Here is an 18524-nt window from a genome sequence, read left to right as displayed (position 1 = left end):
TCACTTGGCAGGAACCGTGCTGGAAAGCTCCGCCGGCTCCAGGAGGTGCTTCTGCTTTCAAGGGCTGGAGGCAGAGCCTGGGCCCGGGGCTGAGCTCAGAGCTGCCCCCGGACCCCCCGCCCTGCACGGCCCAGGCAGGGAGTGGGCTTTGGCTACAGCGACCACTTCGTTTAAGAGCCCAGAGGCCGAGACCTTTTAGAAAATGACTTGCCTGAGTCACTGGGGAGTTGGCAGCAGAGCTGGAAGCTGCACCCAGAGTCGCTGGGATCTGCTGAAAGCGCTGGCTGCCCCCCGGCAGCGCGTGGGGCTGGGCGGGGGGAGCCAGCTCCCTCCCAAGCGTCGCCGTCCATCCCTCCGTGCTCCTCAAGCGGAAACACGACGAGGCAGAGACCCCAAGTTTCTGCAGAGCGCCGGGAGCGCGGTGCCGGCGGAGGGGGAGTGCCACCGGCAACACGCCCGTGCAACACCGTGGCTGCGGGCAGCAACACCTGCGTGTCTGGGTTGATCTGCACCCGCCAGATCCCGCGCCAGCAGCCTGGCAGGGCTCACCCGGAGCCCTCGGTGCTCCCGCAGGACACGCCGGCGCGCAGCTGGCCCCGGCAATGGGCTCCTCTACCCAGCGCTGGCCACGGGGGCATGACAGTGCCGCGGGGCGAGTCCGGCCGTGCGGTGCGTCGGCTCCCGCTGAGACCGCGCGCGCTCAGGACACGCACAGGCACACGCCGGTGCCGGAGCCCGCAGCCACCCCCCGCCAGTACCTGGCACGGTGGCACCGTCTGAATTAAGTAACGTCTCGGGACGTGAGCTCATCGCCAACACCCACGACCCAGGTGATGCGAGTGGCAGCACCGGGTGCCGCAGGAACGGGCCTGGACTAACTTCTGCCGCACCCGCACGGGCTGCCGGGAGCGGCCCCGGGCCGATGGGCACCGCGGGCTCCAGCAGCTCCCACCCGGATGCCGCTGTCCCCCTCCCCTGACACCGGCACGGTCCGGACCAGCACCGGGGCTTTTTCGCCTTTCCTGCAGAGCCCTGGCAGGCCGGACCACCAGCCCCGTGCCGCCTCTGCTCCCAAACACCTGCAGATTTTGTGGCAGAGGCCGCTGCAGTGGCACGTGTCCCCCTCCGCAGAGTAGCCCAGGTGGGACCCCGACTCAGAGCTGCCGGAGGAGCCTCCCACCCCGTCCCGTCCCCTTGGACAACGACAGGCCCAGGATATTTCCCGCTGCCCTTCACCAAAACCCTCCCTCTTTCCCTTCCGCTTTCCCCGAGCGGGGTCGGCCGCTCTGCCAGCCCGGCTGCTTGGGGAGCCGGCTCTGCCTAACGATGAATCGATACTAATTGGGGAGGTGTCACCTCTTCGTCAGTCCTCTCGGAAGAGGGTGCAGTTTGCTTCTTTCTGCAGCACCGTGGGAAAATCCTCCCAGCCGTTGGCTTCCCGGGGTGACTCAAATTTGCTGCCGACCAGCCCCAGCTCCCCCGGAGGCAGCGGGACCTGTGCGAGCCCCGAGGCTGCAGGCTGTGGGGCAGGGCCCGAGTGCTGGCGGAGCCGCAGCTCTAACAGGGAGTTCTCCACCTGCCCGCGCTCCCCGGGCCCAGGGGCGAGGTGGCCCCGCAACGGAGGGTCCTCGCCCTGAGCCGCCTCTCCCAGCACAAACACGTCCCAGGCAGCCGAGGGGCTCAGGGCGGGGGGGCTCTTCTCGCCAGCTGCGTGCTGGAGGTGTTGGGGCGTCACAGCACGGGCCGCTCGCCCGCCCTTATCTCCACGTGCACCGAGATCTGTTGCCATTTGCATCCCGACGAGTGTTGCCACGTTCAGCTTCCGCAGTTCCTGCGTCAGGGAATTCCAGAGGGACAAAGTCAGTGGAGCCGGATCTTTCCCTCCCCATCCCACAGGCACCCGGCACCCATTTGATCAAGTGGCAACTTGTCCTCCGACCGTGAAACAGGGCGAGGAGAAACGCGTCCACGTCCTCAGCGGGGAAGGGAACTTCCCCCGGGCCGGGAGATGCCCCGTGCAGGGCCGCGGGCTCCGCGCCGGGCCCCGCCTGTCCGGACCCACCCCCCGGCAAGGCCCCATCGGGTGTCGTCGGTGCCGGGTCTCATCCACAGCTGGGACCAGCCCTCAGCGACGAAACCGCTGCAGATTTGTCCCGCAGTTGCCGTTTCCACGCGACGATCGAACCCTTCCCGCAGCCGCCGGGCGGTTACCGAGCCGTTACGCGCCCGGTTCCCAGCAGCGCCCGGTTCACCGGGTCTCACCGGTCCCCTGCCCCCATCCCGCAGCCGGCAGAGGGGGGGGACACCCTGGTACGGGGCGTCCCTGAGTTTTTCTTCCCAGGACTCCTGAGCGGCCCCACAAACCCCTCCCCAGCCGCTGCACCCCCGAGCACAGCCGGAGCAGCCAAACCTGGGCTGAAGATGCCACCTGCTGGGAACGGGGCTGGAGCCAGGGCCGGCGGGCACCCCGCACCCCAAACCCCGCACCCCCAAATCCCGCACCCCAAAGCCCCAAACCCCCGCACCCTAAACCCCGCACCCCAAACCCCACACCTCAAACCCCCAAATCCCGCACCCCAAACCCCACACCCCACCACCCCCAAACCCCACAACCCTGCACCCCATCACCTCAAACCCCCAAACCGCCCAGAAATCCCACCAGCCCACAGCCCTGCCCCCCTGAAACCCCAAAACCCCACATCCCCACGATACAGAAACCCCCAAACCCCACAGCCGCACCACCTCAGCCCCCCAAACCCCCCCATCCCACAGCCCCACCACCCCCAAACCCCGCAGCCCAGCTCCACGGTGCCACCCCCGGTGCCAGGGACCCCAGCGAGGCCCCGCACCCCCCTGCTCCCCCAAGAGCCGCAGCCTCAGGCCCGGGGCTCCCCCCGCGCCCCCCGAGGGACCGTGCGGCAGGGCCGGGCCCCGGCTCATTGCGGAGCCAGGCCGGGAGGGAACAGCCCTGAGAAACGGCGACTCCACCTGCGGCCCCCAAACCCCCCCAGCACCCGCCGGCAGCCCCGGGGAGAACCGGGGGGAAAGGCCCCACTTGAGAGGTTTTTGCTGAAATTCAACTTTATGTTCACTCGAGGCTGTTGCCACTTTTTAAAGAAAATCTTGGATTTGCACTGGAAAACAATTTTGTCTTCATTTGTGGGGGGGACTTATTCCCTGCCCATCTCTTTTTTAAATGAGAAATCATTCAGCTTTTGCGCTGAAATGTGAGAGGCCCCTTCCCGCAATTTTATTGAAAAATAAGAAGGAAAAAGCCAAACAGGAATGGGAACAAATCCGGGGAGACTCTGGGCAGCGTCAGCTGCAGCCCCGTCCTGCTCTTCCTCACTCTTCCTCCTCCCGGAGGGACCGGCCGGGGCCCGGGGGGGGCTGGGAGGGGCCGGGGCCCCAGAACCGGCCCCGCGGGGAAATGGCGGCGCCGCCCGCCCTGGACACCCCGAGCCCCGCCCCTGCAAGTCCCGCCCCCCGCGAGCCCCGCCCCTTCTCTTCCGCGTTTCTGCCGCTTCGCGGTTCCTGTCCCCCCTCGGCCGCCGTCGCCTCCGCCGCGCGTCGCTGGGCGGGGTGAGGCGCGGGGGGGGGGGGGTGGGAAGATGGCGGAGGCTTCACCGCAGCCGGGACGGTTCTTCTGCCACTGCTGCTCGGCCGAGATCGCCCCGCGCCTGCCCGTGAGCGGGGGTGGGGGTCCGGCCCCGGTCCGGGGCGGGGGTGGGGAGCCGGGGGGGGGGGGCGGGACAGGGCGGGGGGGGGCCCCGGCGGTTCGGGCACGTGGGGATGAGGCCTGAGGGGGCCTGGGGGGGCCTGAGGGGGGCCGGGGGGGGCGGGCCCTGAGGGTGGGGAGGGCCGAGGGGGTGCTCGGGGTGGGGAGCGGGGTGCGGGGGGGTGTTAGGAGGGGCGGGGGGGAAGGCCCTGGGGTGTGGGCGGTTCTGCGCCCACTTGGGGTTCGGAGGGGGGGGGCGGCGTTAGGAGGGACTGGGGGGGCTCCGGAGCGAGGAAATGGGGGCGCTGGGGGCTGCGGGGGGGAAACGGGGCGACCCCCGGCCGCGGGGAAGCCGCCGGAGCCGGGCGGGGCGGGGGCGGCAGGGCGGGGCGCGGCGGGGGCCCTCCGCCCCCCTCGGCCCGGCGCGGGGGGGCCGCGGCGCTTCGTGTGCTCCGGCCGGGCTGCGGGAGAAGGGACCCCCCGAGCAGCCCTGCCGCGGGGGCGGGGGGCCACCCCCGGGCCTTCCCCCGCCGCGCCTCCGGCTGGGCCCCCCCGGCTCAGCACCCTCACCCCGCTGCTTCGGCCCGCGCGAAGCGAAGCGCCGTGGGGTAACGAGGGGGTTGTTTTTGTCTCTTTCAGTAGGATTTAAATGAGCGTGAGAAAAGCTCCGCGGGTGATAATATCTGAGGTGTAGGCAGGCGCAGAAAGGATCCGGCCGGCCGTTTCCAGAAGCGCTCCGTAGGCTAGGGGCAGCGCGAGCAGACGGGCCTTAATCACCGAGTAACAGCCCCGCTTGCAAGGAGTCAGATTGTCCCAGTGTGGGTAGAAAAGGAGCGTTGGCTGTTGGAAAGGAACTGGCTAAAACATCGTGGTGGGTCACGGCTCGATTTTCTGTTGATCACCTGCCAAATGTGACACGTTAAATTCGACTCAGAGGATCCTGCCAGTCTCTGTGTGTCCTGAAACTTTTCACGGCATCTTATCAGAATGTGGCACTGGTTTTTGTTAACCTCTATCGAATGTTAAACGTCAGACGATTGTGAGCAAAGGTGTCTCTCTGCCGTGGTTGATTAGACTTCGCCGTCAGTTTGGTTTTGTGACGTGCTGTTCGTCCTTTCGCCCTCTCCGTCGGCCGCCCTGGCTAGGTGAGGGTAGGCCTTGCTGGCGACTGTCACAGCTTGTGTTTAAGCGTGAAGACAAAACTCTTGATAATGCTCCTGCTCAATGTGTAGACGAGCAGGAGAAGGTGGCAACCAAAAAATACCAGTCGTTTATTTTTGTTTAAACACCCTGTGTTGGGCTTGTGCCAGCAAAGCACATCTGGTAGTGAACACGCTGAATGGCGGCAGGGAGCGCACCACTGCCGTTCTCGATCCAGACCCAGTTAATTGCTGGTTAATGAACTTGTTTGGGGGGTCCAAGTTCATTCGGTTTCACTTCCTGTTTGCAGACCACACTGCTGCAGATACCGTGGCGTACGCCGCGAAAGGAGTGGTTCAAACAGCCTGAGAAACAACAAACTTTGACATTTGTGCTGTTCCAGCTGCCGAGGAATTTGCTGATCCCGGTGTTCAGAGTTGTCTGAGCACACGCGCAGAAAAGCCGCCCTTAAATAGGAGAGTTGAGAGGAGGAGGAGGTTGCTCACAGCTCCAGGGTGGCTGCCCCTGTGGCGCTGCTGGGACATAAACCAGTAACGGGGCGTTTCGAAGGCAGAGGAAATTGGTCTGATCTCCTGCGATCAACGCAGCAGTTCCCACGTGTCGGTAACCACCTTTGAGAAGAACTTGCACGGTGTAGGAATGTTCTCGAACTCAAACGTTGTGCAAATTGCCTCGATGCGGTTATTTCACAATCCGGATCTGAAGAGTCCTGCGCAGGAGAGGGAGCAGCAGCTTCTCTTGGGTCTCTCTCTAGGTCTTGGTGTTTGCTGCTTCCTTATCTCGCTGGGCAGGCCGGGGCAGCGCCGAGCGGATCGCTGGCGTCGCTGCCTTGTGCTGGGGCCTTATCGGGTTTTTCCGTGGTGGCTGGAAGAGCGATTCCAGGTGTCTTATCAGAGCAAACCCACGTGGCCGGCATCCTCTCTTTTGGGGAATCTGTTGACTTTGTTTCAGGGCCCGTGCCAATTCCAACATAGCAGTAGGAAAGGGAAGTAGCATTATTTTTAGAAACTCTTAAATTTCTTCCCGCCGAGCCTGGCTTTGCCAGCGCGGGGTTCGGAGCGGTTGCGTTTGCCCGCGGTGGCTGTTCCGCCTCGGCCGTGGTTGGGGTTGGCTGCGGGGTCTGTCGCTTCCTCCTCCGCCTCGGCGGCGCCGCGTGCCGCTCCCTCCCGAGCGCTGAAAAGCCAAGTCACTTCCTTTCGGGATTGTAACCATCCCGGGCTGCTGCTCGCTACGGCAGTGAGGTTGTGGAGTAGAAATTCTTCACCGGCACCAGGAATCCTGAGGAAAAGGGGCTGTCGCAAGCTCACGGGGAATCCGGCTTCCGCACAGCCGGGCTGTTTACACCAGCAGATTCAGTCTTCGGTGTTAAAGGCCAAAGGGTGGCAGCAGCCTCCCGTACCGAGCGCCAGCGGGGGGTGTAAAATTCTGGTATTGTGTGTTGCAGAATGACCCTCTCGTGTCTCCTTGAGCTTGGCGTGGTGTGAACCCCAGGCTGCGATAGCGACAGCTTTCCTTTCAGCCCTTCCGAAGTGGCACTGACACTGAGATTAGCCCATGCTGCAATTCCCTCCGTGTTTCTTTCATTAGGGCAGTTTGGCCCTTGAGGGGGGCAGGGGAGGGCCCCCAAAACACGCAGCTATTTAACAACTAGTGTGTGAGCACGGCTTTTCTGGGAAAGGACGGTGGTTTTGCTTTCACTTCAGCCAGAACTACATCAGATGTTACCTAATGCTTTGTCTCTACTGGGGATTAATTAGCGTTATCCAAATCTTTTCTAAAGCCAAGTTCTAAACAAGCTCAGGCTTAACAATTTACCTCACTAGTCTGGGGAAGGCAGATGTCCGTGGTTTGGGGACTTTCTGGCCCTGTAATCGTGGCGTGTGTTTGGGACGATGGGCTGCAGGACTCTTCCGCCCCGTCACACTCTTTGCAGCTTTTACATTCCGATTCTTCCTTTGCTCATTCAGTGTTTCTTCTCCCGTAGGACTATATTTGCCCACGGTGTGAATCTGGTTTTATTGAAGAACTTCCTGAAGAGCCAAGGTAATGTCTGCCCCAAAGGCTGTTGCTGGAACAAACTCAGTCTGCTTTGCTCTTTTCCTTTTTCTCGTTCAAAGGTGATGTTGGGTACTGAATACACCCTCTTTACTACTCCTGCCCAACATTTGGCTCATCTTTCCTCACTATGGGTAGCAAGTGCTTAATTTGCATAGTTTGCATCTACAGGTGAGGCAGCCATGGGGATGCTGGGTGTCATGGGGTGCTGGTGGAGGGTGGGGGAGGACTGGGTCGATTGAAAACAAACAAAAGTCAGCGGTAGAGAGGCTTTTCCCCGTGGCATGTGGTAGCTCTGAACTGGTTTGAGTCATCAGGGTAGAGATGACCCTCGGAGAGAGGAATCTGCGGAATGGAGCGTGTCCCCACGCTGCAGCGCGTAATTTAATAACTTGGAGTACAAATGGCGAAACATTGTGACTGAGACTTTGGACTCTGCACTGGAGCAGCTGAGATCTGCATTCACGTGCTTCACTGCTGACTCAGCAGCGGCGCTGCTCTCTGGCAGTGTCGGAACGGGCAAGAGCAGGAGAAATGGCTTAAAATGTTTCAGCCGTGTCTGCCGGCCCTTGGCTGCGAGTGGCTTCGGGACGGGCAGCGCGCAGGCGGCTCCGAGCGAGGGCGGGCTGAGCCGCGCGGGCTGTGCCGGGCGCGCGTCGCTGCCTGCCGGGGAGGGGGGGTCTTTATGTGCTGGCAAGGTGACGTTTGGTCTGACCACACCAACCTCAGAGGCTGCACATGAGCCCTGGCCAGCCCGAGCCGTGCGGGCGATCTGCTGTGACCCGGGGAGCGTCACGTCGTCGCTGAACCTCTGCGTTGTGCTACCACGAGTGTCAAAGCTTAGAGCTGGCCGCTGAGCAGGAAATGTTCCTGCGGCTCTCTGAAAGCAGGAGCCTGACGTCATTAGGAGTTTTCCTAATAATCTGTCCCGTTTGGTCACCCGCCTTTGCAAGAGAGAAGTTCCTTTGATTCGAGATTAGATTTAAGCTTGTTTGGGTCATAGTGACCAGGGTTTGTACTTCCAGGCTTCTCTTCCCGGTGCCTGATTCGATGGGGTGGATCGTGCGGGGAGTCCTTGCGGTTCAGTCACTTCTCTGTAGCTTCATGAAACCTAAAAGGGCAGGGAGAGATGGGTCAAGATGTGGGAAAACGAAGGTTTCCAGGAGGGAAGAATGGAAATTGATCTGGACGATTAGAAAATGAGGAGCTGAGGGCGGAGCAGGTTCTGCAGGGAGCTGGCCCTGCCCTGGGGCGGGGGAAGGCGAGCAGACCTCCGCGGTCCCTTCCAGCTCCAGCTCTGCACAGAAACGGTCACTTCTGCGAGCTGTCACCGAGCCGCCGTGGTGTCTGTGCTCCCAGTCGGGGTCGTGTCCCTTGCGGCTCACCGGTGCTGCTCTTCCTCCGCAGGAACGCGGACAATGAGACCAGCTCCTCGACGTCGGCCAGCGACCAGAGCAGGCACCCCTTCGAGGTGAGCCAGTCCCCTGTCGCTTCCAACGCTTTCTGCTTCGCCATTGGAATATTTTTCCATTAGTACATTGTTTAAATGTCCCCCAGATCATGACAAAATTTGGGGAGGGAGGTATTAATACCATCCACACGCTGCTCCTGAAATCTCCGCGTGTCATATTTTTGCTGCCTGTTTTTAATAGGACCATCACTTGTAGCTTATTTTTGCTGTGAGGGGGCTAAGCTGGGATTTAGTGAGCTGTCTGGGTGTGTTGCTATGCAGTAGCCTCAGCTTACAAGGCGGCAGCTAAAGTGAAGCCAGGGAAGCTGCAGTTATTTCTTACCCTCAAGCGCAGTTCCAGCCTGTCTGTGCCTCGCCCAGCTGCCCCTCAGCGCGCGGCGCTGGAGCTGCGGGGGGGCCTGGGCTCCCTGGGGAGCAAAGCGCTTTCGCTGCTCGTTACAAGCCCTTCTCTGAATTTTCCCCTCCCAGAACGTGGATCAGCACTTATTCACCTTGCCCCAGGGCTACGGGCAATTTGCCTTCGGGATCTTCGATGACAGCTTTGAGTTTCCGTTCGGGTCCAACGTGCAGTCGGAAGACAACAGGGACTTGGAGAACCGGAGGGAGCGGGAGCATCAGTCTCGGCACCGCTACGGCGCGAGGCAGCCGCGGGCCCGCCTGGCCACACGCCGTGCCGCTGGCAGGCACGAGGGCGTTCCCACGCTGGAAGGGTGAGAATGACCGCGGGGTTCGGGGGGGAGCCCCCTTATCTCTCCCTGATGAGCGTCAGCGGGAGTCAGCCCGTCCCTCGGCCTCGGCCAGGGAGCGCAGCCGCCCAGCGCCACTCCTCGCAGGTGCCCAGCTCTGCCCTGGGAACACGGTGCTGGGCCTCCAGCTGTTGGCAAGCACTTGCCTCGAGTTGAGAGGGGCCCCGGGGGGGCCCTTTCACCTGCGCGTGACGGGGGTTCTGCTGTTAGCCCTGCTCAGCGTGAGGGGGAACGAGAGGACGCCCTGGACAGCAAGACTGATGTTCCTTTAACTGCGTCCTGGAGCGCCACTCGCCATCGTGTCAGAAATTATCCCCTCACGATAAAATATCGAAACTTCTCTTTATCAATGAATAATCAGTTCATAAGACGCAGTTGCAGTTGCTGCAGGATATTTTTCCTTTTCCCCTGGTGATGCGACGGTACTGAGCCGTTCCTTCCACGCCAGGTTCCTGGGCTGGGAGCTAGCAGACACTAATTCTTACGTAATCCTGGTTTTCTTGTCTTTCAGAATTATCCAGCAGCTGGTTAATGGAATTATTGCACCTACAACGATACCAAACCTAGGACTAGGGCCCTGGTGAGTTGGAAGACGCGCTGCTCTTTCTGACGCTGCTCTTGTTTGTGCTCCCGGCCAGGTGTGATCGTTGTCCTTCTCTTCCAGGGGAGTCCTGCACTCTAATCCGATGGACTACGCGTGGGGCGCCAACGGCTTGGACGCGATTATTACCCAGGTAAAAGTGGCACTAGAAAGGCTCCTCCCGTCCTCCCGTGCTGCTGTGGAGCCGCTGTTGGGGTGCGGGGGGTGAACCGCGGGGGCCGCAGGAGTGGGGGGTGAGGTCCGCAGCGCAGGCGAGGCGGCGTCCGAGCGCCCCGCTTCAGGAAACCAACAGGTTCTGCGCGCTGCTGAGCTCACGCCTCCTCTCTGCCTCCGTGGCCTGTTGTTTTTTCAGTTACTAAATCAGTTTGAAAACACTGGACCGCCGCCAGCAGACAAAGAAAAGATCCAGGCCCTCCCCACCGTACAGATCGCACAGGAACACGTAGGTATGTGTGTCTCCTCCAGGGAATCGCTCACAAAGAGCTCTCTGAAAGTTCTGTTCAACGTTTTCTTGGGATTTTAATTTTTCTGCTGGTCCCTTCGAGGCCTAAGACGTTTCAAAGAGGGGAGGAAGCAGAAGTGTTGCGCTGTTACACTCACACACAAAAAGCAGCAATACAGGCTGGATGGATTTGCCCTGGGGAGGCAAACTGCTCTGAGGAGCTCAGCGTGGACAGAGATGGCAAAGCGGGGCGGGGGGGGGGGGCAGCGCCCCGAGCTTTGCTCTCCGCTGGGGAAGGGGAGGAGGGTGCTCCCAGCGTCGCGCTCCCCGTCACTGCTCAGCTGCATCTCGCTTTCCCTGTGACCCAGACTCTGGGCTGGAGTGTCCGGTGTGTAAAGAAGATTATACAGTGGGTGAGAACGTCCGGCAGCTGCCCTGCAACCACCTGTTCCACAACAGCTGCATCGTGCCCTGGCTGGAGCAGGTTGGTGCCGCCGCGGGGGGGTTTCCTCGGGAGGGGGCCTGAGCGTGAGCAGCCTTTGATCAGAGGAGGGAGCGTCACCCGAGCCTTTTCCTCGAGTGCTGCTCCCGTGTCGTGTTTCTAACCCCGCTTCCCATGTTTCTTGTTTTGTTTTTTCTGCTCTCCAAAGCACGACACGTGTCCTGTGTGCCGGAAGAGCTTAAGTGGACAAAACACTGCCACAAACCCCCCAGGACTCACAGGGATGAACTTCTCACCATCCTCCTCCTCCTCCTCCTCTTCCTCCAGCTCACCAAGTAACGAAAACTCATCGAACAACTCATGAATCTTAGTCCAACCCTCTGTCCCTGGGGCCCTGTCCATTGTCCTCCCTCCCTCCCCACCAACGTGCGCGACGAAAGGGGCTTCCAGAGCAGAGCGAGGGGAGGGGAGCGCGGGGGAGGCAGCACCCCCAGAATCCCCTTTTGAGTTCCGAAGACACGGAGACTCCGGGTCCTTCAGAGACGAGGAGCCTCGCGCTCTGTGGCGGGGGAAGAGCCTGTTAATAAAAACACCCATTTGCCGCGTGGACTTTTACCCATTGCAGTGAACGGCTGCTGCGCTGCCCAGCCGGGGAACCCGGGCGCTGAGCTACCGGTTGTGATTCTGAATGGAAAGGTTGTTTGTATGGTTTGAATTTGAGATTCCTTTCTTGATTTCTTCTGCTCCTCCTCCTCCCCTTGGATACTGTCTCTTCTGCTTTGGAGATTGAAGTCTTTAAAATGAAAGCGTAATGTTACTGCCTCCCTCCCAGGACCTGCGGCCGGGGAGGGCCGATAGTAGTCACTGAAAAAACGAACTCTTGAAGTAGACCCTGTCATCCTTCCCTTCCCCCTCTCCGGTCCCATTTATTTTTCTTTATAACCTCGCCCTTCCGATACTCCACACTGAAAGGGTTTTTATAATTTTAAATTATTACTGCTGTTAAATAAACGGACGTTTCAGCTCCACGAGACGTTATGCATGATTTGAGAGAAACTCCGGGGTGAGCTCTCGGGAGGCCGCCGCGTCGCCCCGGGCGGGCTGGGCTCGTCCGGGCCCTCCTGCGCGCCAGGCTGCGGCGTGACCAGCGCCCGGTCCCCGAGTGGCGGCGGCAGGATTGTGACCCACAGCCTGCCCGGGGCTTTTGTACTTTTTAGACCTTCTCCCTGTCGCAGTCCTGCCCTTCTCGCCACCGGAGCCGACTTTCCACTCGGGTCTACATCAGGACTGGGCGCGCACCAGAGCGAGGACCAGCCAAGCATCATTGTGAGCGAGTAACATACAGGAAAAACAACATTTTGGAGAAAAATGTATTTCAGAGCTACTTAAAATACAGCTGATTAAAAAAGAAGAGAGAGACAAATATCCAGGTGTGTTTGTGACTCAGTTTCTGTGACAGAGCTGGATCTCGGGGAATGAAAGGAATGTGCCGGGAGCGGGCAGTGCCCAGCCCGCTGCTGTGCCCGCGCTCCCCGGGCCGGGGGGTGTCAGGGGCAGCGCCCGGGTGCTCTTGGTGCTCCCTGGGGCCTCCGGTTTTGGTCCAGTGATGCTGGATCCCGGGGGGAGCAGCCTGGGGCTCGAAATGCCCTCGGCGGGGTGGGCGTGGGGAGTGGCGGGCGAGGGCTCTGCCTGGCACAGGGCCGACGGGAGCAGCCCCGCGGGCACAGGACGGAGGTGAAGTGACGCCCCGTCATGCGGCAGGGACGGGGGGTGGGCAGGGGGGCTCTGGGAGAGCCCCCCACCCTGTGTGTGTGACAAGACCTTGCTGTGGCAGAGGCCAGAGCAGCAGAGGGGGGGCTGCCGGGGGGGATGGACGGGGGGGTTCAGTGGCCTTTGGGGCTCCCCACGTTCTGGGGCCCTGGAGCGGGCAGGGGGTGGCTGGGGAAGGTACTGGCCCCCTCCCCGGGCACTCGAGGTCCCAGCACCAGCAGAGCTTTGGGGTCTCTCTCCCGAGGACGCGGCCCACCAGCCTCCCATAGGCAGGGGGGGCGGCGGGCAGGCGCCTCGTTTGGCGTTTCCTGAGCTGTTTTGGAACACGAAGAGAAGGTTTGTTGGAGAAAACGTCCCCAGCACGGAGGGCAACAGCCTTCGCCCAGCCGGCGCTGAGCAACTCCCCTGGAATGTTTTTCCTCCTCGGCTTCGCCAGCGCAGCCAGGGCAGCCCAGCGGCACCTTTCATCTCGGCGGGCGGATGCCCGCGGGACGAGGGTTTATCTCAGGACTGGTATATCAGGGTTAATAGCTCATCCTCCGCCGCCGGAGGTTGAGCCAGAAGCTTCTGCTACCGGGATCCTGGGCCTGGGAGGTGGGTGGCAGCAGGAAGGTCCCCGGCTGAGCCCGTGTGTGCCCCTCGGCTGGGCCGGCACGGGGGCAAGGCTTTGCTGTTTAGTCACCGAAACGCAGCCCAGGAGACCTGGAAAAACCTTCCTTCTGCGGCCGCGTTTCAGCTGCTGGCTCGGCGCAGGGTCCCCGGCTCCCCCAGAGCTCGGGGGGTGATTTCTGAGGGACGAGCTGCGCTCGGGGTGGGATTCAAGTGGCCCGTGGTGGGTGCGTGGCTGCTGCCGCCTGCCTGGCAGGGGCTCTCGGCTGGGGCCGGTGCCCGCCGCGGTCACCACACAGTTAACGCGGTGGCTGTTCCTTCTCGCAGACACGTTTGGAGCTGGTTGGGTAAGAAATGGAACAAGTTTGGTGGTTTTCGCTGGGGCCATCGCTCACATCTGACGTGACAAAGTGACCGGGCTGCGCTGCCTCGCCGTGGCGGGCGGGGAGGGCGGCGCAGGAACGTGCCCTGGCCGGGAGGCCGAGGCGCAGGTGCTATTTCTGGCCGTGCTTCCCTGCGGGCACAGGGCTGGTCCTCGCCACTGGCCGCCTTCCCGGCTCCATCTCTGCTGGGCAGGATGGAGTGGAGCTGGGCTGGGGGGGGGCAGGACCAGCCTGGGGAGGCTGGGGGCTGGATTCTGCACTTTAAGTCATGATCTGGGGCGTGGATGTGGGTGTCTGTGGCCCAGGTGTCCCCAGAGCAGGTCCCTTCTGCCACAAAATCCTGGCTCAAGGGCTGCACATGGGTGGGGAGCAGCGTCCCAGCCCCCTCCAGCCAGGGGCAGCCCCAGGGCTGCATCTGCCCAAGGGTCCGGGCTGGCTCCCGCGGCGCTGCCCGGTGCCTGGTCCCGCAGAGCCCACTGCAACACCGCAGCGGGACACTCGCCTGCGACCGGGCTCCTCCTGCGGCACCAGGGACCCTCTCGACGCCTTGTCCCCCTCTGCCTTGTCCCTTTGGGTCCCCAGGGCTGCATCCCCTTGCACCACCTCCCGGGGTGCTCCCCCCGGAGCAGCCGTGCCGCTCCGGCTGCGGGTCGTGCCTGCGTGAGGTTTCCTGCAGCGCCAGCGCGGCTCCGGGCTCTCCCCACCGGCAGCCGCTTCATCCTGCTCCCGCCTTTGTGCCACCGAACAACCCTCGCTGTGTGTCTTCCTGCGGGTGAGGTTTTGGTGCACGCAGGGGAGGGTGTGGGTCGATGAGGAGCTGGGCGCAGCGGGGAACCAGCCGGGCTCCCCAACGGTGGCCGTGGGGACAACGCTGGTGGCTGCAGCCATGACCCCAGGGGAGCCACCCCCCCGAGCCGAGCCAAACCCACCATCGAAGCTCCAAGACTCGCTCCCCTTCCTCCACGAAGCTTTAATTGCCACGAGTGCTCGGACACCAGACAGATACAACCTGCCGGCACATCCCAGCCCCGCGGCCCCCGCCCCAGCCGCCGCAGAGTCGCCGTTTGCAGAGTACCAGCCGCCCCGTCCGGGCTGCACAGGCCGCAGCGCAACGTCGGTGGCCCCGGCACGCGGCGGCCGTGCTCCCCGGGCTGCGCTGCGCCGGCTCCGCCTCGGTGGGACGGCGGGAGAGCCGCGTCCCTGCGCGGCTGCTGGCTGCGTCTGGAGCCTTCCACATCCAATCCTCCGCCATGCATTTAAAAATAAAACAATAAATAGCAAAAAAATAGATATGTACATAAATAAAATAACCATTTTTCCATTTTTTTTCCTACAGGACGGTCTGGAGCCGCCCAGGGGGCTCAGCCGACGAGCATGGGGAGGAAGTGGGTGGAGAGGTGCTGCCGGCGTGTCTTGCCCCCACGCTGCGGCCTGCCCTTGCTATTGAGCGAGAGGAACATGGGGCGGCCCCGGTGCCGCCAGCGCAGCGACGCGTAGGTGTTGTAGCCGTTCTCCTCGATGCGCTCCGTGAACTTGCAGCTGGGGCTGAACTCCTTCTGGCAGGAGAGGGAAGGGGCTGAGGGGTGGCCGCGCTCGGCCGGGGCCTATCGTTGCCCTGCTCCGGTGGGCTCGGACCCCGAGAGCGGGGCAGGGCGGGACCCCGGCTCCCCCCGGGTCCCCAGAGGGCAGAGGGGCTCTGTGGGTGCAGTCGCCCGCTGGGGAGCGGGTCAGGGTGTGGGAAGCCAGGAGCCCGCTCCAGGGCACCAGTCCCAGCGGGTTTGGGACCCCCCGTTCCAGCTCTGCCCTGCGCCTCTGACCCTGGTCCAGTCCCTCCCGGGAGGCAGCGTCCGACCTACCGACCCGTAGAGCCTCCCCCGCTTGTTCATGGCCAGGTAGAAGCCGGTGTGCACCGCCCGGATGGCCACGACGCCGACACGCACCGACCGGATCTCGACGATGCCTGCGGGACAGGGAGGCGCGGCGGTGAGCCGGGGAGGGACGGACGGACGGACAGCCTCCCCGCAGGGCCCCGCACCGACACCGGGCCTGTGGGCACAAATTGCCCCCCCGCAGGGACGGGGCTGCCGACCCTCGCCCGGCACCGGAGGGACGGCGGGAACGAGGGCTGCAGCCTGAGCCGGGAGCGGGAGGGGGAACCTCTGATCCGGGGGGGGATTCGATCTTTACCCCTCTCCTCCCCAGGGCCCGGCCGCTTCCCAGGAGCCCGGCTGTGCGGGAGCGGTGCCAAGCACAACCTCCGCTTGCCCGGAACAACCTGTCAGCCTCTGCCTGGTGCCGACCTCACGTTTATCCTCCCCTCGTTGGCAGCTCTGCCCGTGTGTCTGTCCCGAACGCGCCCGCGGCGCCCGGGGACCCGACCTGCCTCTCGCAGCACCCGGCCCCCTGCGCGCTCCAGGCACCGAGGCCAGCACGGCCCTTGGAGGGGCAAAGTGTGTGTGGGGGCGGCAGCGACGGCACACAGCGGCAGGAAGAGGGGCCGCAGCTGGCCTGAGCGTGTGTGCCCGGCCATCGAGCTCCTGGCGCAGCGCTAAGGGGAAAGGCATGTGGTCGGACCAGCGGCTCTGACACGGGAAACTCCCAGAGCATCGTCAGGGCCTCTGGATCCCTGCGCCGCCTCATGCCCGCCAGCCCTGAGCGCTGCTGCCAGCCCTGCTGCCGCCGGGCACACGGTGCTGCGGGCAGGGAGAAGGACTCTCCCGTGGGCAGAGATGCAGGCAGGGCAGCAGGCAGGGTGTGAGCACAGCGGGAGCTGCCCCGGCCGGCCGGGGCGGGAGGATTCGCGGAGGCTTTGGCTGGCAGCGGCACACAGGGGCCGCAGCCCCGGGCAGGGGCTGTCACCAGGCATCGACCCCCCGGCTGAGCCGGCACTGCCTGGGCATCACCCGCCTGGGCGCAGCCGTGCCCTCGCCGGGGGCGACACGGCGCCGGGGCACCGCGAGGGTCCCGAGCGTTCGGCTCCGGGGCGGTGATGTGTACCAGGGGATTTTCAGCCCAGCTGCCGCCAGCACCCGGCCCCGGCACCCACCGGGACCCGCAGGGCCCGGCCCGGCGAAGCGCCCGACAGGCAGCAGCTGTGGGCAGGGGCTGAGCGAGCGCCCGCGGATCCGTCCCACCCCTCCGCCCTCCGGAGCTGCCGCTATTTATAACAAAGGACCTCGGGTTCCCCAAAAACACCCCCCGTCGCCGTTCCCAGCGCCCCGGCCGCCGCTGCCGCGCTTTGCTGGCAGGTGCCGGGCAGCGACGGGCCCCCGCGGGCGCAGGGCGGCAGCCCCGGGGCAGCTCCCGGTGCCCCCGGGGAGGCGGGGGCAGAGGCAGGGCTCGGGGCGGGGGAAGCCCTGGGAGAGCCCCCACCGCCCTGCAGCCGCGGGCGGGGCTGGTCTGGCGGCTGCTGCGGGGGCCGAGGAGCGGAGCCCCCGCCCGGCCCAGCCCAGGGTATCTGCCCTCGATGCGCCGGCCCGAGCCGCTCCACTCGCCAGTCGCCGTTGCCGCACGGCCCAGGGAACGTGTCGGGGCGCTCGGCGCCGGCAGCGTCCCCGGTCGGGGCTCCCGACAGCCTCTGACAGCGCGGGAGGGTTCCCTCGTCCCGCGGGCGGGTGATGGGGCAGCCCCCGCTGCTGCTCCCGCCCCACGCCCTGACACCCTGCCAGGCCCCCCGGGGGTGCGCGGGCATCGCCCCCTTCCCCCGGCCCCCGACAGCCCCACCGGGTGCAGCCGCTGGTGCCCCCCTCCCTGTCACGGGGGGCCGGGACCCAGCACCCAGAAGGGGCCGATGCCCCCGGCGCCGCAGCCGGTACCGCGGGTGCCGCGTCCCCTCGGGACCCGGCGCTGTCACCCGCGGGGGGAGCGGGCGGCCGCGGGGCCGAGGCGGGACCCCGGGGCCGGGAGCCGCCCCTTGGCCGGCGCGGGGGCCCCGGTGTCGGCCCCCGCAGCCGCCGCCTCCCACCGCCGCACGCCCCGGGGCGAGGCCCGATCCTGCCGGCTCGTTCCCAGGCTCCGGATCGCGGCACAGCCCGGGCAGCCCGCAGCGTGCCCCGGCCCCGTGAGCCCCCCCGGGCCTCCGCAGGACGATGATCTGCGGCCCCCTCCGACGGGGCTGCTCCGCTCCCCCACCCTCGTGGGGTGCTCGGTTCTGGGACCAGCGTCGCCCCGAAGCTTCCTCCGTCCCTCCTCCTCCTCCTTCTCCTCCTCCTCCTCCTCCTCAGCCTTTATCGTCCCCAGAGCGTTTGCAGGGAGCGACAGACCCCCCCAGCCAGTGCCCCGGAACGCGGGACAGGGGCGGCAGCTCCCCCCGCCCCGAGACGGGACGAGGGACCCCCCCGGTCACCCCGGGCGCGGGGCAGAGCCGGCAAAGCGACGCCGGGTCCCCGGGCAGAGCACGCCGGTGCCCGCGCACCTCTCACGGCTCCCCGACCCCCGGGAAAGGGGCTCCGGGGCCGCGGGCAGCAGGAGCCGTTCGAGATCGCGCGAGCTGCGTGTCCCGGCCGGTGTCTGCGGGACGGCGGGGGCGGCCCCGGGGACCTGCGGCTCCGCACGGCCGGAGCAGACGCTTTGCGGAGGTTTTGCCGGGCGGGAGGAGCTGCGGGCGCTCCCCGGGCCGGGCACAGCGGGGTCCCGCCGCCGTCCCGGGGCGCCTCCGTCCGGCCTTCGCCCCCCCCGGGCCGTGCCCTCCGCCCCGCGCCCGGCCCCGGCAGCGCCCGCTTCTGCCGCAGCCTCGGCTCCCCGGCGGGGCTGGGCTGTCGCGTCCCGGTCCCGGTCCCGGTCCCGGTCCCGGCCCCACTCACTGCCCGGCCGCTCCCTCCAGCGCGTCCCCTCCACGCCGCCGCCGCCGTCGATGAGGAGGAAGAAGCGGGTGGCGGAGAAGAGCCGCCGCCAGCGCACGTCGCCTTCTAGGTGGCCGTAGCTGCGGGGGGGCCGCCGGCCGCCCCAGGCAGCACCGCCCGCCCCCGGCCCTGGCCCCGGTCCCGGTCCCGGTCCCGGTCCCGGTCCCGGTCCCGGTCCCGCCAGCACGGCGAGCGCCCCGGCGAGGCAGGCGGCGAGGGCGGCGGGGCCCCCGCGCCTCATGGCGGCGGGCGGCGGGCGGGCGGCGGGGCGCGGCGGGGCGGCGG

The 18524-nt window shown here is 65.1% G+C and overlaps 2 protein-coding genes across 12 annotated transcripts; one reads left to right on the top strand and one right to left on the bottom strand.

Annotated features, from left to right (window-relative positions):
* The first annotated feature begins 3270 nt into the window (after window positions 1-3270).
* RNF126 (ring finger protein 126) lies at window positions 3271-12061 on the top strand. Of its 5 annotated transcripts, none has more exons than XM_074808353.1 (10): window positions 3559-3686; window positions 4358-5761; window positions 6864-6922; window positions 8342-8405; window positions 8874-9115; window positions 9663-9731; window positions 9816-9885; window positions 10105-10198; window positions 10563-10678; window positions 10845-12061. In XM_074808353.1, the coding sequence occupies exons 2-10, from the start codon at window positions 5519-5521 to the stop codon at window positions 10998-11000; spliced, it is 1113 nt and encodes a 370-aa protein (XP_074664454.1). In that variant the 5' UTR covers window positions 3559-3686; window positions 4358-5518; the 3' UTR covers window positions 11001-12061. The 5 variants fall into 5 exon arrangements, with proteins under 5 accessions (XP_074664453.1, XP_074664457.1, XP_074664454.1 ...); XM_074808354.1 differs by having other exon boundaries at window positions 3601-3686; window positions 4361-5761; XM_074808356.1 differs by lacking the exon at window positions 4358-5761 and having other exon boundaries at window positions 3544-3686.
* Window positions 12062-14348: 2287 nt separating this feature from the next.
* Window positions 14349-18481, bottom strand: FGF22 (fibroblast growth factor 22). 7 transcript variants are annotated; one of them, XM_074808360.1, is made up of 3 exons: window positions 18201-18481; window positions 15255-15358; window positions 14349-14641 (listed from the first exon to the last, which is right to left on the bottom strand). In XM_074808360.1, exons 1-3 carry the CDS (start codon window positions 18478-18480, stop codon window positions 14369-14371), a joined length of 657 nt encoding a protein of 218 aa, XP_074664461.1. In that variant the 5' UTR covers window position 18481; the 3' UTR covers window positions 14349-14368. The 7 variants fall into 7 exon arrangements, with proteins under 7 accessions (XP_074664461.1, XP_074664460.1, XP_074664464.1 ...); XM_074808359.1 differs by having other exon boundaries at window positions 14349-14648; window positions 15256-15358; XM_074808363.1 differs by having other exon boundaries at window positions 14506-14954.
* Window positions 18482-18524: the final 43 nt, after the last annotated feature.

This window comes from Strix aluco, chromosome 29 (assembly GCF_031877795.1).
Source record: "Strix aluco isolate bStrAlu1 chromosome 29, bStrAlu1.hap1, whole genome shotgun sequence".
NCBI classification, from domain to species: domain Eukaryota; kingdom Metazoa; phylum Chordata; class Aves; order Strigiformes; family Strigidae; genus Strix; species Strix aluco.
The sequence above is the reverse complement of the archived record's forward strand: the minus strand, read 5'-3'. Positions and strand labels throughout refer to the sequence as shown.

Coding starts and splice junctions, on each gene's coding strand:
- RNF126 (XM_074808352.1), top strand. CDS start 3,286: ATGGGAACAAATCCGGGGAGACTCTGGGCAGCGTCAGCTGCAGCCCCG. Junction 8,406..8,873: donor AGAGCAGGCACCCCTTCGAG/GTGAGCCAGTCC, acceptor TTCCCCTCCCAG/AACGTGGATCAGCACTTATT. Junction 9,732..9,815: donor AACCTAGGACTAGGGCCCTG/GTGAGTTGGAAG, acceptor CTTCTCTTCCAG/GGGAGTCCTGCACTCTAATC.
- FGF22 (XM_074808358.1), bottom strand. CDS start 15,962: ATGCCTTTCCCCTTAGCGCTGCGCCAGGAGCTCGATGGCCGGGCACAC. Junction 15,359..15,585: donor GGGCCCTGGGGAGGAGAGGG/GTAAAGATCGAA, acceptor CCTGTCCCGCAG/GCATCGTCGAGATCCGGTCG.